General features: G+C 44.4%; 1 protein-coding gene across 15 annotated transcripts in view; it reads left to right on the top strand.

The window, feature by feature from the left end:
• The first annotated feature begins 5721 nt into the window (after positions 1-5721).
• Positions 5722-13226, top strand: part of stxbp5l (syntaxin binding protein 5L) — a 144069-nt gene continuing 136564 nt past the window's right edge. For 8 of the 15 annotated variants that reach the window (XM_030428851.1, XM_030428854.1, XM_030428852.1 and 5 more), the window contains exon 1: positions 5722-6832. In XM_030428851.1, the coding sequence (XP_030284711.1) occupies positions 6665-6832 (168 nt within the window). In that variant the 5' untranslated portion in view covers positions 5722-6664. The remainder of the gene's footprint in view (positions 6833-13226) is intronic. The other 7 variants (XM_030428861.1, XM_030428862.1, XM_030428864.1 and 4 more) reach the window with 1 other exon arrangement.

The following is a 13226-nucleotide window of genomic DNA, read 5'->3' on the forward strand; positions in this document are numbered from 1 at the left end:
CTCTTCAGAGACCCATGGGTGACGTCACGATGGCTCTGTCCACTATTTCATACAGTCAATGACCTTAACCTACAATCTGCAGACATCAGAATTAACTGATTGTCACTGATATGTTTTATTCTGATATATGCTACAGTCTTCAAACACGGCGGGCAATTAGATACGTGACTTGTCTGTCCCTCGACACACAAGGACTCCACCTCGGGGGCCCTTAAATGCACCAACGTCCGGAGCTGTCCACCTGACGCAGTTCAAAAAAACACTGCCCTCCGGAGCGGTTCTATCATCACTGTCCAATGTTTTTGCGTGGTGATGTTTGTGTGTTTCTTGTGTGCGACGTGTTTGCGCGCTGTTTACAACACCTCAAGCGATGAGCAGCAGACACGGAGTACAGATAGCGAGCTTGAGTCTGTGTTCGGTGCGAAGACAATGGCGCTCAGCACAAACATGCACCCACAGAGAGCTTTGTCTCAGATGGCACATGGTAATTAAGATGCTTACTAAATTACGGCCAGAGATAATTTGCGGCTTTCGCTGAAAGAAAAAACATAAACAAAAGCAGAAATATTTAGTGTTTGGTGAAGGAGACGAGGAGGGTATTATCACCGCCGATGTAGTCAATTAATTCAGCCATCATAACTTGATGTCGACTTCACAGTTATGAAATGTCTCCTGTGTTGTTCACCGCTCCTTTGGTTTGTAACGAGAATGCAATCAAGAACAATTTAGGGATATTTTAAAGCCCATTTTCATAATTATAACTCACCACTGATTGAGGCAGGAGGGCAAGTTTGAACAATTCTTCCACAATTGACCTCTGTGTCGGGGGAGTACGGGCCCGCTGTTCAGTCGGCTTCATCTCAGAGATGATTTGCGGAGGTGGATTAACTTTTAAGAACAGATGTAATTAAAAGTCCGTCCAAATGATTTTCGCACAGAAGGGAATTGCGTGCGCTCACACACACACACACACACACACACACACACACACACGTCAAGGCCAAGCACAGTCGTAAAATGACTATTGATTAAGGCTGCGATGTTCAGTGATTGTAAATGTCAGTCAGGACGGCCTTGAACTGTCGGGCTCCTGACTGAGTGTAAACCCATCGTGATGTCACCGGGCGGTTTCTGGACAACTGTTTTGAAGCCTATAGTTTGGCATCACAGCCCTGCGCTATCTTGATTTTTGGAGCCTGATGTTGCCATATTTGGACGACGGGGTGGATGTGAGGATGACGTCCTGATTGGATCTTACTGCTCGTCCATCATAAGACAACCAAGGCTTAAAGCACCACCATGTGTATCTGTATTTCACTCTAAATGGGATTATAGCTTACGAAATGAACATAATGCTGTATTGAAGAAGACCTGAAACTAGTGATTACAGCCTGACCGTTATATCAGTTGATAGATATTGGCCTATCACAGTTATTTCTGCATACAATGTCGATTTCGGCTGATATGAAAACATTTTGGTTTTACAGAACGCAGTGCAGAGAGTGACGGGGTGATTTTTAAGGTCCTATTTGTAAGAAAAGTTGATTTCTGGGTCTCGCTTTTGAATGGTGTCTGACGTGACCTTCAAGCTCGAGTTGGGAATGATTAATTTCCTTCAAATAGGACCTTCAAACTGTAAAATATCCTGCCTCCAGTTCATATTTTAGAGGTAAGACTGGAAAAAAAATGTGTGTACACTGGAACATTTTACCCCAGCATCGGCATCACACCCAAAAACTGGTCGGGCTCCACTATCAATGTCTGCTGGATGCCGCTTTAGGGCTCTTCTGCATTGGTTTCACTTTTCAAAGACCTTAAAGTGCCATCCATGTTTTATACAGTCAGTGGTCCTGATGCGCCAAAGCAAACACATAGAGCTGCTAAAGGAACATAAGGACCGTTTTAGTTTATTATGTTTTTACTAGAATTTAATGTGCTGTTGCTTGATAAGTGGACCATCAGGCTCTTTCTTTACAACTAGAGCAGATTTAGTTGTTTTTCTATACATGCCACGTTTTTTAAAAGCTCATAATCACACAGTTAATTTGGTCTGCTTTCCACATGTACCCATTCTACCTCCCCAGCAGGGATCCGCCCGTCGGCACACTCAAATGACCACAATTTAAAGCCAAGCAAAGAGAGCCTCATAGGCGAAAGTAAATGTGAAAGTAATCCAGTTTGCCCGGTTAGAGCAGGAAGATTAAAGTCTGCCCCCCCCTCTGTGCCCTGCAGTTTCAGAGCCTTTGCTGTTTTTATAAGTGTGTGAGTCCCGTGTTGCTCAAGGAAATATTGGAATTCTTTTTGGTTCATTTCTCATACTATCAAGAAACCTCTTACTGTAAGCAGACACATCTTAAAGGTTTTAGAGGAAGACCCAAGTGCAGAGACTCAAACGGACGTTGACGCCAGCACATCTGCAAAGTGTGCGCCCCTGTCAGCTCCGCGGACGGCATTAGTTTCACGAGCCACACGGAGTAGTCTTTTTATCTTCTTATCTGAGATTGGAGAATAGGCCAGACCATGTGTGCTGTGCTCTGACTCGATAACATCACATATTGCCAGGGGGTGTGGGCTGCTGACGTAACTCCTTATGCAATATCACTGGTCCTGAGCATTCAGATGAGGTGATTATGCTTTATGATGTCTTTTGATCTAGTCTTTGGTTTCACTTTTTTTCTTTTTTTTTATGCTTTGTAACTGTAATACATTGAATTCTGGCATTTTTCCAGCATCAAGCGCAGCCTCATAAATGGTAGAGTTCTGCACAGTCAGCTTTATTTATTTATTTATTTACTTATTATCTGTGTATCTGCTACCTGCAGGCACTGTTCTGGTGAGTCTTCGTGTTGGCGGAGGTTCAGTGATGCTCTGCTCTCCAGACCAAAAAGTGAACCTTGTTTAAAATTCACATTACAGCTTTCATGACATCCGTGTCTGTTTAATCTTTCCCAGAGTTTGATTTTCTGACAACATAGTGCATTAATGTTTTGTGTTTTTTTTTCGGTGGCTGATGCCAGCTGCCAAAAAACTTGTTTTGAAAACAGTCTTTGTTGGCAACCAAAGTGCCAGTCAACCATAATTTAACTCGGACGGTAATTAAAGTGAGAAACTGGCGGTGAACAAAGCTGTCTTTCTTAAAGCTAGTTTTAATAATATTCTGAAATGGACAGAAATCAATAGCAGCCTGGAAGGAACGAGAGCAATCCGAACACTAACGACAGGCTTTGGAGAAGGTTTGTGGCAATAATGTAAAGTACACTTTCTCGTCGGTTGATTAAACATGCGGAGCACTGTTTTGTTCCATTATTGGGTCGTGGCAAACAACCTGAAATGTATGAAATGTAAGAAAACAGGAATAATAGCAGATTTTGAGAACCGCTCAGCTCAGTTTCTTCGTTGTACATCAGGATTCTTACCACGACCTTGCCCAAAGGCTGTTTCACCCACATAGAACATTCAGTCAGTATTTACTCACACCGGTCGGTTCAACCTTGTATTTACCTGCAGTCAAACCTATCGATCGCTTTCCAGCGTGTTTCTTTAGAGTTTTTTGAACAAATATTTCCATAAAACTCGTCTAAACACATGTGTTATGCAGCCCAGTTGTCAGAATAAAATGTTGGTGAGAAGACTGACAGGCCTTTGAGACTGCGTTCCAGCATAAGGATGCATGACACTGCTGGATATCTTTAAGGAGACATCTGGACAAACTCCAGCTGTGTTTGGTGATAAAAAGAAAAGACGTCTCATCCATGTTTGTGGCTACAAAACCAGTTATTTGAAGCCAAAACAGGTTATTTTCCTAAACCTAACCACGTGCTTTTTGTTGTCCCTAAACGTAACGAGATCATGGGCTGCGCTGTCAAAACATAAAATCTGAAAATAAACAAAAAGAAACAATAAATTGCAACACAGAGTAATGTAAACTTACAACATCCGTGGTTTGCAGAACATTGGGTTGGAAGTTGTGTTTTAATCAAATTTGTTTGCACTGTGACACATTTGTGGATTTCTCTCTCAGTGGATTTAATAATAATCTGGAGGCGGGTAAGTAAATATAGTGCATTGTTCCACCTTTGATAACAGCAACACTCAGCTTTTAGATTCTTTTCTACCTGACATTTAGAATAAATTGCGGTGTATTTGAAGCTTGGCATTCCAATGGGTCAGTTTAGAAATCTAGCCAAAACCCAGGATAGATTTCAGTTGTGCCTATTTGTAATCATTACATGTAATTATTACCCTCACAATATTTTTTGGATTGTTTTACTATTAGTGTATTTTTATCCACGATTGACCATTGACTCTTACGTAACCATTAATAATGGGACTCACCCGATGTAATAAAGGGTAAATTCATATGATGGTTTACACAAAGTAAACAGGAACATGAAAGTATGAAATACCTCAATTAACACTGATAAAATTAAATTTGCGTGAACGAGCAGGTATGACTTTCTGAGTGCTTTTAGGACAGCTGTTCTGAAGTCGAAGACGTTTTTTTTTTAGACAGCACCCCGGAGCAGTGGTGTGAGGTGTTAACAGCTGTGGTGCATTCAGAGAACAGAAGTTGCAAACCACTGCCACCCTGGTACAAACAAAAAAAAACACCTGAAAAGGTTCTTCTTCTTAAGGGCAAAAAACTAAGGTGTTTGCAAACTGAGGACCCTAATGCATAAACAATGTGGTAAAACTAAATGCAGCCAATAAAGATACTCCAAGATAAATGTAAGAATGCAAAAACAAAGAACAAACCAGAAAATGACGGGGAACAAAACCTTTAGGATACGCGAGGAGCAAAGGACCATTGATACCGCACAGGAAAAGGGAACAGAGAATAGACGAGAAAGCCAGGACTGAAGTGAGGACTGATACAGATGAACTCAACAATTGAGAGAGGGGAGACGCACAGGTGAAACTAAAAGGGCGGTCAAAATGGTGGAAGGAAAAAACACGAAGACGAGAAGTGGAAAGCAAAATACGACTCATGAGGATATATTTCCCAAAATAAAACAGGGAAACAACCAAACCAAAAACCCAAACCATGACGGGAGCTGAGTTCCTGTGTCAACTTTAACAATCTGGCATGGTTTATGCACGGCCAGGGAAGGGGGAAGGCTCTAAAGGGGGTGATTAAAACCGCCCAGAGCATCAGTGATACTAAGGATACTAAAATACAACATGCACCTCAGCCCTGCTGTCATCGGACAAGAGATACAGAAGTATCCGCTGCCGTACCACCGGGCTTCATTACCATCCCAAACACCACAGCATGCATTCTATCATCCAAATGAACCTTGAATTAAAACAATTTAAAAATCATTTTGTTTGAAGGAATAGTTCAGATTTATTTCTTTTCTTAGCTGGCAGCGGATGGCCATTATCTCCCACTGTGCAGATCTCGTTGTAGGGAGAAGACAAGCGATCCGGCAGCAAATAAACAGCTGCAAATGGAAAGCGGTTAACACAAAACCACAGCGCGGCGGCAGAAGTCATGAAGAGCTTTAACAAAAACACCACGCAACGTCTTAGGTATTCCTCTACCTCTCATTACCTCTCTGCCTCTTTGTTTGTTTTTATCACATTTTTTGGGGTGAACTATTCCTTAAAATTTCAGCAGATTTGATTCAGAGCTGTCATCATCCAATGGTTGTCGAGAGAGAGAGAGAGAGAGAGAGGGGGGGGGGGGAGAGAGAGAGAGAGAGAGAGAGAGAGAGAGAGAGCTGGGTGGAGGGGGGCGGGGCTGGCGGCTGATGGTTTTTCAGCACCGCGGACAGCTCCTCCGTCTCTCCGTCTCTGGACTGAAGCGCAGCTGGATGATCTTTTCCACAAATCCTCCTCGCGTCCATCCGCAGATTCACCCCCAGCTCACGCCGCCGACGCGCAACACCTCCTCCTCCTTCCTCCTTCCTCCTCCTCGATGGTTGACTTGTCTCGCTTTCCGGCCTGACTGTGGACTCACACCGCGTTTAACTGCATTGCCTCTGCGTCTCCCAGCCTGTTTTCCACCCCCCACCACCACCACCACCTCCTTTCTCTTCTTCCTGTTACTGGCAACCACTGTGCTGTGAAAGTGCTTGTGGAGAGAGAGAGAGAGAGAGAGAGAGAGAGAGGGAGAGGGGGGGGGGAGAAGAGAAGAGTGGATTGACCGGCTCCAAGTTCCTCTTCTTTTCCATCTCCCTGCTCGCTTCCCCTGATTATGTTGAGGAGGTGCGGGATCTCTCTCCGAGCCCGGGAGCGAATGTGACTTGAGGATGCAGCAGGAGGATGAAGTTGAGTAGTTTCAGCAGCGATGCTTCTGATATGAGATAGGCGACCCGCATCTGCAACATTGGCTGTAATCCTCACGTCAGGACGCGTTGTTATTTCTCGTGGACAGGCAGCCAGAGAGCAAGATGAGGTGCCTCTGTGACTTTTTAAATTGCACCTAAGGGAGAGACAGAGAGGGTGGTGGCTCTGTTTTTTTGTTTGTTTTGTTTTTGTTTGTTTGTTTGTTTGTTTGTTTCATTTTGCCCCGCAACTGCTGCAGGAAGCGACGTTTTCTTTCCTCGCATTCTTGCGTCCGAGGAGAGGAGACCGGGACCTCCGGGAACTGCACAGAAAGAAGAGTGTTCGTCTGACTCTCTGTCCCTCTGCTTAAAATACACACAAGCAAGGTAGTAACATGAAGAAGTTTCGGAAGGTGTTGGACGGTCTGACCACCTCCTCCCCGGGAGGGACTATGGGATCTCCATCGTGCGGCAGCGCGGCCGGGACTCCCACCGCGGCGCCAACTCCCAGAGAGATCGACGTCCAGGAGACGCTGGTGTCGGAAAACTTTCAGCTGTGTAAGGTAAGAGGGCTGTTCGGGATCTAGGCCGCTGACATCTGAGCGGACTGAGCTCCACGGCGCTTCTATTCTGGCTTTTTCACATCGTTACGCACAAATATGACGCTTTTAGACACGCTGTGTCAAGATGTAGATGCAGTGGAAAGTTGGATTTGGGGAGAGTTGTGGTGCTGTTTGTTCCCCTTGTGTTAAAACTTCAGCACCACCTCGTCTCCAGTCCTCCGGAGAGTGGAGGTAATTGTCGGCCAACCAGCAGTCAGACGCCTCCAAAGCCTCGCCAGACAAATAAAAGCGCGTCGCTCTCATCAACCTTACGATCAGATTTTTTTTGGTTTGTTTGTTTGCGGTGTCTTGGCGGACAAATAATTGTTCCATTAGTCACCCCATTTTTTTTTCCGTGCAGACAATAAAAGCTCAGCCCCCGCGGACACGTGTGTGTGAGGACGGCGTGTGTGCGCCTGTGCGCGGGTTTTGGGCACACTCCAGCTCCCACCACCAGCAGTACATGCGCCCCGTCATCATCAGCATGCTGCACAGGCTGCTGTAGCCTACACACACACACACACACACACACACACACACAATATAAACAATCCCAAGAAAGTCGATTGATAGCAGCCTTTCCTGGTTGCATCAGCGCGCAAAGCAAGCAGGCACGGGTGGTGTAGGAGCGATGACATAACTGGTGTCCCTCCCTTGCATAAAAAAAAGAGAGAGAGAGAGAAAAGTGCACAGCAAAGCCAGCGGAGGGACCCTGCAGTACTGTCCTAGCTGTTGTGCTTTTTCGCCGAGGAGGAGGGAGGGATGATGGTTGAAGGAGGGGGGTGGTGGTGGAGGAGGAGGAGGAGGAGAAGGGAGGTGGGGGTATTTATAGCAGCCTCTGCCGCCCATTGCAGCCCTCTCTGGATGCATTTTTTTTTTTTTTTTGGAGCTGACTGCAGCGATTATTTCCTCACCCTTAAAAGAAAAACGGGGTGAATTCTGGATACGGCTGTGAATAATTCATTGGGAACCCGAGAGAAACCGGGTTGTTTGCGGAGCTATATTATCATTGGGCAGAGGGACAGTGGTGGAAAGAGGGAGAGGGAGGGAGGTTTGATTCACAAGCTGAAAAGGATGCTGCAGAGCACCCTCGGTAGGCAGGCAGGCAGGCAGGCGGGCAGACAGGGAGGAGAAAGTGCTGGAAAAAAAAAACAGAACAGAACAGTGTGATTGCCTGGTCCCATGCAGGAAGCTGCTCCTCCATCAGCGGGCGGCTTAATGCATTGGCCACTAAATCAAACTCCTCATGAAAAAGCCATGAGTGCACAAGTATGCCCTCCATCCCCACCATCACCATCGCATTTCCCCCCAGTGTTTTTTTTTTATTATTAAAGTGTGTGCAGGTGCAGGTTGTACTGTGCGCCTGTGTCTGTGAGAGGGAGTGAGTGATGGGGAGAGGGAGGAAGAGGTAGTGTAGCTGCACCAGTTATGTCCGTCAGTTTCTTTGAGAATGGAGTGCAGGCGTGGTTCAAAGCGGGGTGGAGAGGTTTTATATACGATTTGTCCGTTAGATTGTCCATTATAGGCAGCCCGTCAATCCCACATCCTTTGGTAAAGATACATTCGGAGGCATTACTGTGGCTTCCTCATGCTTGATGATAATTCTCAGCCCAGGTGGAGCTTTAAAAACAAGCTTAAAACTATGAAACATGATCTGAAAGTAAATTCTAGTCAAGTATTTTAATGGACGGAAGACTGAGAGTGCGAGGGAGTCTGCTTAGTCATCTCTCCAATTCAATCAGCAGGATAGAGACACGGCTGTGCTCATGCTCTGGTTGGGTTTAGGCACAGAAACCAAATGGTTAGGGTTAGGAAAAGATTGTGTTCTGGCTTAAAATACCTGGTTTTGTTGCGACTAACAAAGTCAGAAATTGTCCAGAGGTCTCTTTAAAAATCTCAAGCGCTGTCGATTACAAACGCTGAAGGTCCCTTGTCAGAAAACATCCAGTAGTTTCACACTTGGGAATGTTGGAAGGCATGCTCAAACTGCGGTCGCTGGCTTGGCAGCCGGCTCACCAGCATTTTATTCTGGCGACCGGCTGCAGCTCCAGCTACATAACACTCTTGTTGAGAGAAAGTCAATGAAAGTGTTTATTTAAGCTGGAGAAAAGCAACTGGCAGGTTTTACAGCAAGTAAGTGCAAGGTGTGACCAACCAGTGTAAGTAAATGACATCTCGGGGGAAACAGTCTGCGGTTAACGTCGTGGCTCTAATTTTTTTTCACAATCAAGAGACTGAGCTTTGTGTGGTTCTGACAGTAACTTAGTTCTTCACAATACATTAATGCATTCAAACATGGTGGCTTCCTATCTGGTTCTGTCACCACAATCAAAACTTGAAAATGTCCAGATGTCTTATCACAAATACTTAGTTTTGTTGCCTCAAACACAGCTAAAAAATATCCCAATGCCTCGCCATAAACTTTCGGTTTTGTTGCCTGAAACATGAGTGGAAACTGTCCCTACATCTCGTTTGCAAATATCGGATTTTGTTGCCAGTAACAAGGCTGAAAAATGTCCCAATTTCCCAACAAAAATTATCCAGTGGTTTCACACTTACAAATGTTAAAACGCTGTCACAGTCAGTGGTCTCTGGCTTGGCAGTCGTCATGGATAGCTGTGACGACACCATCATCCCCTCCTCCTCCTATGCATCCGCGCTTTGCATAAACGTAAAAATGCCAACATTTTTTGCTTGGCAGCTGTGTCACTCTCCTCATCTAAAGGAGATGCAGCTTTCTCGTGTGGGATGAAGACAGAGAACAATATGTCTCCCATGACCTTTCTCCTCACTCATTTAAGAAACAAGTTATGTGCATAGCATACACAGGAGAGTCTGATTTGTACCCAGTCAGCTTGAAAATTGAATTTAAATGTAGAGGTGTTGAATAAAACGCGAATAGGTGCGCACACAGCCCTCACGCTAGACTGGTTCAACATTCGACATGAACACAGCGGAGAGAAAGACGCGGCAATTTTCCATTCATTTCCTCAAATATTATTTGATTGGATCCTCACAGGGATACAAATCTGTGCGCTGGCGCTGTATGTGTGGGAGGGTTTGGCATCTTGGGTTAACTTCTCAAAGTTAGTCGTGACTTCTGTCCTCGCTGTGCAGTGTGGGAAGACGCAACAACTCGTGTCTTGTTTGGATTGCACAGTACCTTTTTGTGTTTGTAGTGAGCAGCGTTGAGGTGCTGAAACAAGGTTCTGGCGAAATCTCACTCAGACCGAAGTGACGAAGGAGTGGAGTTGGGAGGGACCCAGCTGGCTGAGAGCCTCATTGAATCTATACGTTCATTTCAGTTTACAGCAGCACGAGTTCAGAGAAAGTCATGGAAACAGATGGAGAGAGGGAGAGAGATTGGACTGGAGTGTGTTGTGTTGGTAGGTAATTAAATTAACACAATAAGAAGGTCTTTATGTTCATGATAAATCACTTAACTTCATAAGAAACGGCCAGTCGCTAGGATAAAATGTTGGTAGTTGGAGGCTGCCAAGCCAGTGACCACGGTTCAGGATTGTGTTTCAACATTTGTAAGTGTGAAAACACTTGATAATGTATATGAGGAAACACAAAGGTTCAACATTTGTTGAACTGGACATTTTAAGGAGTCCTTGAGGTGATTTCCAGTCATGTTCGTGGAGACAAAACCGGACATTTATGACAAGACATCTTGACCATTCCAGCCGTGTCTCTTGTGAACAAAACAGGTATTTCTGCCAGGTTTTCACAAAAATAGATCCACATTCAGGACACACATAGAGGCAGGAAGATAAAAGAACAAAAGGTGAGCCGTAACACTGCAGTCTGAATCCAAAAATCCGAAAGTGTGAACAGTAAAATAGCAGGCAACAAAACCTGGCAACAAAAAGGCAGGCGAAGGAAAATGACCAATGTAATACAAAAACTGAGGACAAAAAGCAGAAAACCACGAGACACAAATCAGGAATGCTGGGAAAACACAAAGACAGGGGAACCGGCACAGGAGCACAGGAGATGGAGGAAATCAGATGAACCAGCAAAGAGTGAGGGAACAACACGGGCTTAAACACAAACTAAACTAATGAGGGGACGAGGTGCAGGCAGAGAGACGCTGAGAACAGGGCAGTGCTAACAAGGCTGATGTGAGACAGGTGTTTGAGGGGAATCAGACTGAGGAGGAGCGCAGGAACACTGGAGGGAAACAGAACACTGGGAACACAAGTGAGCAGGAAGTAGAGAGGATATAACTACAAAATAAAACAGGACATAACTAACCGCAAACCAAAACCATGACGGTTTAAAGTTAAGACATGAGTTTTTCCAAACTTTCCGTGCCTAAACAAAACTAGAACATAAGTACAGGATTATCACAACATCTGGAAGCGTTCCCAGCCCTAACCAAGTGGTATTTGGGCCTAAACCAAACCAGATCATCAGCACAGTGTTGTCACAACTAAAAACAGAAAACTGCGTCTAAAGAAACATAATGTTGCAACATGAAGAAATGTAAAGTTTAAACATATCTGTGGTTTGCAGGACTGTATATTGCCAAAATTCATTCTGGTAATTGAGTAGTCAAGACAGACTCCCGTGAACAAACAGCACTCACCTAATCAACTGTGTTATTTGTTCTTTTATAGCATACGTCAGAAATGTTATCACTGTATGATGTTTCAACAGTCTCTCTCACGCGACGCAGGTTGGACATGTTGGACATGTGTTGGTGTTATGATGTAATAGAGCTAAAGAGGCGGACAGAAGGAAGGCAGGAGGATAAATGAAGGCTGAGGCCAAACAGGCTTTATTTATTAACTGGCTTGCTTTCCCCATGAAGCATGATGCTGACAGTTTCCAGGCTTACAGAGCGGACAGAGCGCTTCTCTTTTAAACCAAATTGATTTCATACTTTTGCCTACAACCTTTTTATATCGTTTTTCTTCCACAACAGCCCATAATGGGTTGATTTAGCTTTAAACACGATTGTTTCTAGTCAATCCCAAAAAGCAGAGGTGGTTCCGACACAAAACTCTTCAAACGATCATGTCACACAGAAGTAAAACATGAGCAGACAATCTAAATCTACTTTCCCTCTGGCAAAAATACTACAGAGCGGCAACTCAAACACAGAGAGACCAAAACATGGGTGAATGTGCTCTCCATTAGTTTAGAGAAACTGTTGACACGAGCTGGTGAACTTTGAGGGATGGATGCTGTAATTTCTTCTATAAAAAGCTTGCAGACCCAGAAGGGCACGATGTGTTCTCACATGGAGATTACAGAGAATGGAAAAAGAGAACACTCACTGTAAGTAGGTGAAAACACACAAGCTGTTTCTGCTAAAAAGGTGTTTAGGTATCATCCCAATGTCAGCTCATTCGAGAGACTAAAACACATTTTCTTTTTTAAACAACTGGCTTTCGACTGCGTGTAAGAAGCACAACCTGCTTAAACTTGGCTCATTTCGGTCTTTCAGTAGCCAGATTGTTAAACTAGTTTTAAGAATTCTAGCCAGTCAAAGTTGGCTCACACAACGCAGATAAAGACAATTTGATTGTCTTTGAGAATATTTGGCTTCTCTCTAAAAAGGGTTGTTTTTGCTCAGACTTGCTCAAAAACGACAACTGTGCAAATAACAGCTCAGGTTGTCTGGAAAATGTTTCGAAGAAAGGGCTGATTCAACAGAAGCCAAATTGGGCTGTCTTACTGTTAGAAAACCCCACAATAGGGACATGCTCATCAAACATGTACGACTGAACAGCAGAAAAACATTGCACAATCTCACAAATCTTGATCTCTGGAGCCCCATGCTGATGACAGGATCAGGACTCGGTGTAAACAGCTTGAATCATGGATCCGTCCCATCTTGTGTGACTGCTACAAGCTACTGCTGATGGTGGTGTAATGACGCATGCTTGTGCTTACAGCAGAGCCTCATATGACTGCAATGCACGCAGGATGTAAACATTCTTGCAGACCAGTGTGTATCCTTAACGCCCCTATAGATATTTCCGGCACGCAGCACGTCACCGCAGTCTCCAGATGTCTCAATCGTAGAGCACTTCTGAGGGGAGATGGAGCACAAAGTTTGTGGCGTGCCAAGCGAAACACTCTGCAGGAAGCAAAGACCTGAGTCAGCAACTAGCTGAATGCAGGCCTCAGATAATTTAAGGTTCTTCTGTTGGGGATATTGATCTCTGCAGGGAGGAGACAAAATAATGCATCAATTTAACTGTAGAATTACGGCTGATGGTTATTGTTCTTTATTTGGTTTCACTGATAGCTTAGTTTAAAGTAATTTTCAGTCTTTCTCTTCAACATAAGGTTATCTTCAGAGAGACTGCATTAGAAAATACACAAAAACAGATGTTTT

Source organism: Sparus aurata, chromosome 9, assembly GCF_900880675.1.
Source record: "Sparus aurata chromosome 9, fSpaAur1.1, whole genome shotgun sequence".
NCBI lineage: Eukaryota > Metazoa > Chordata > Actinopteri > Spariformes > Sparidae > Sparus > Sparus aurata.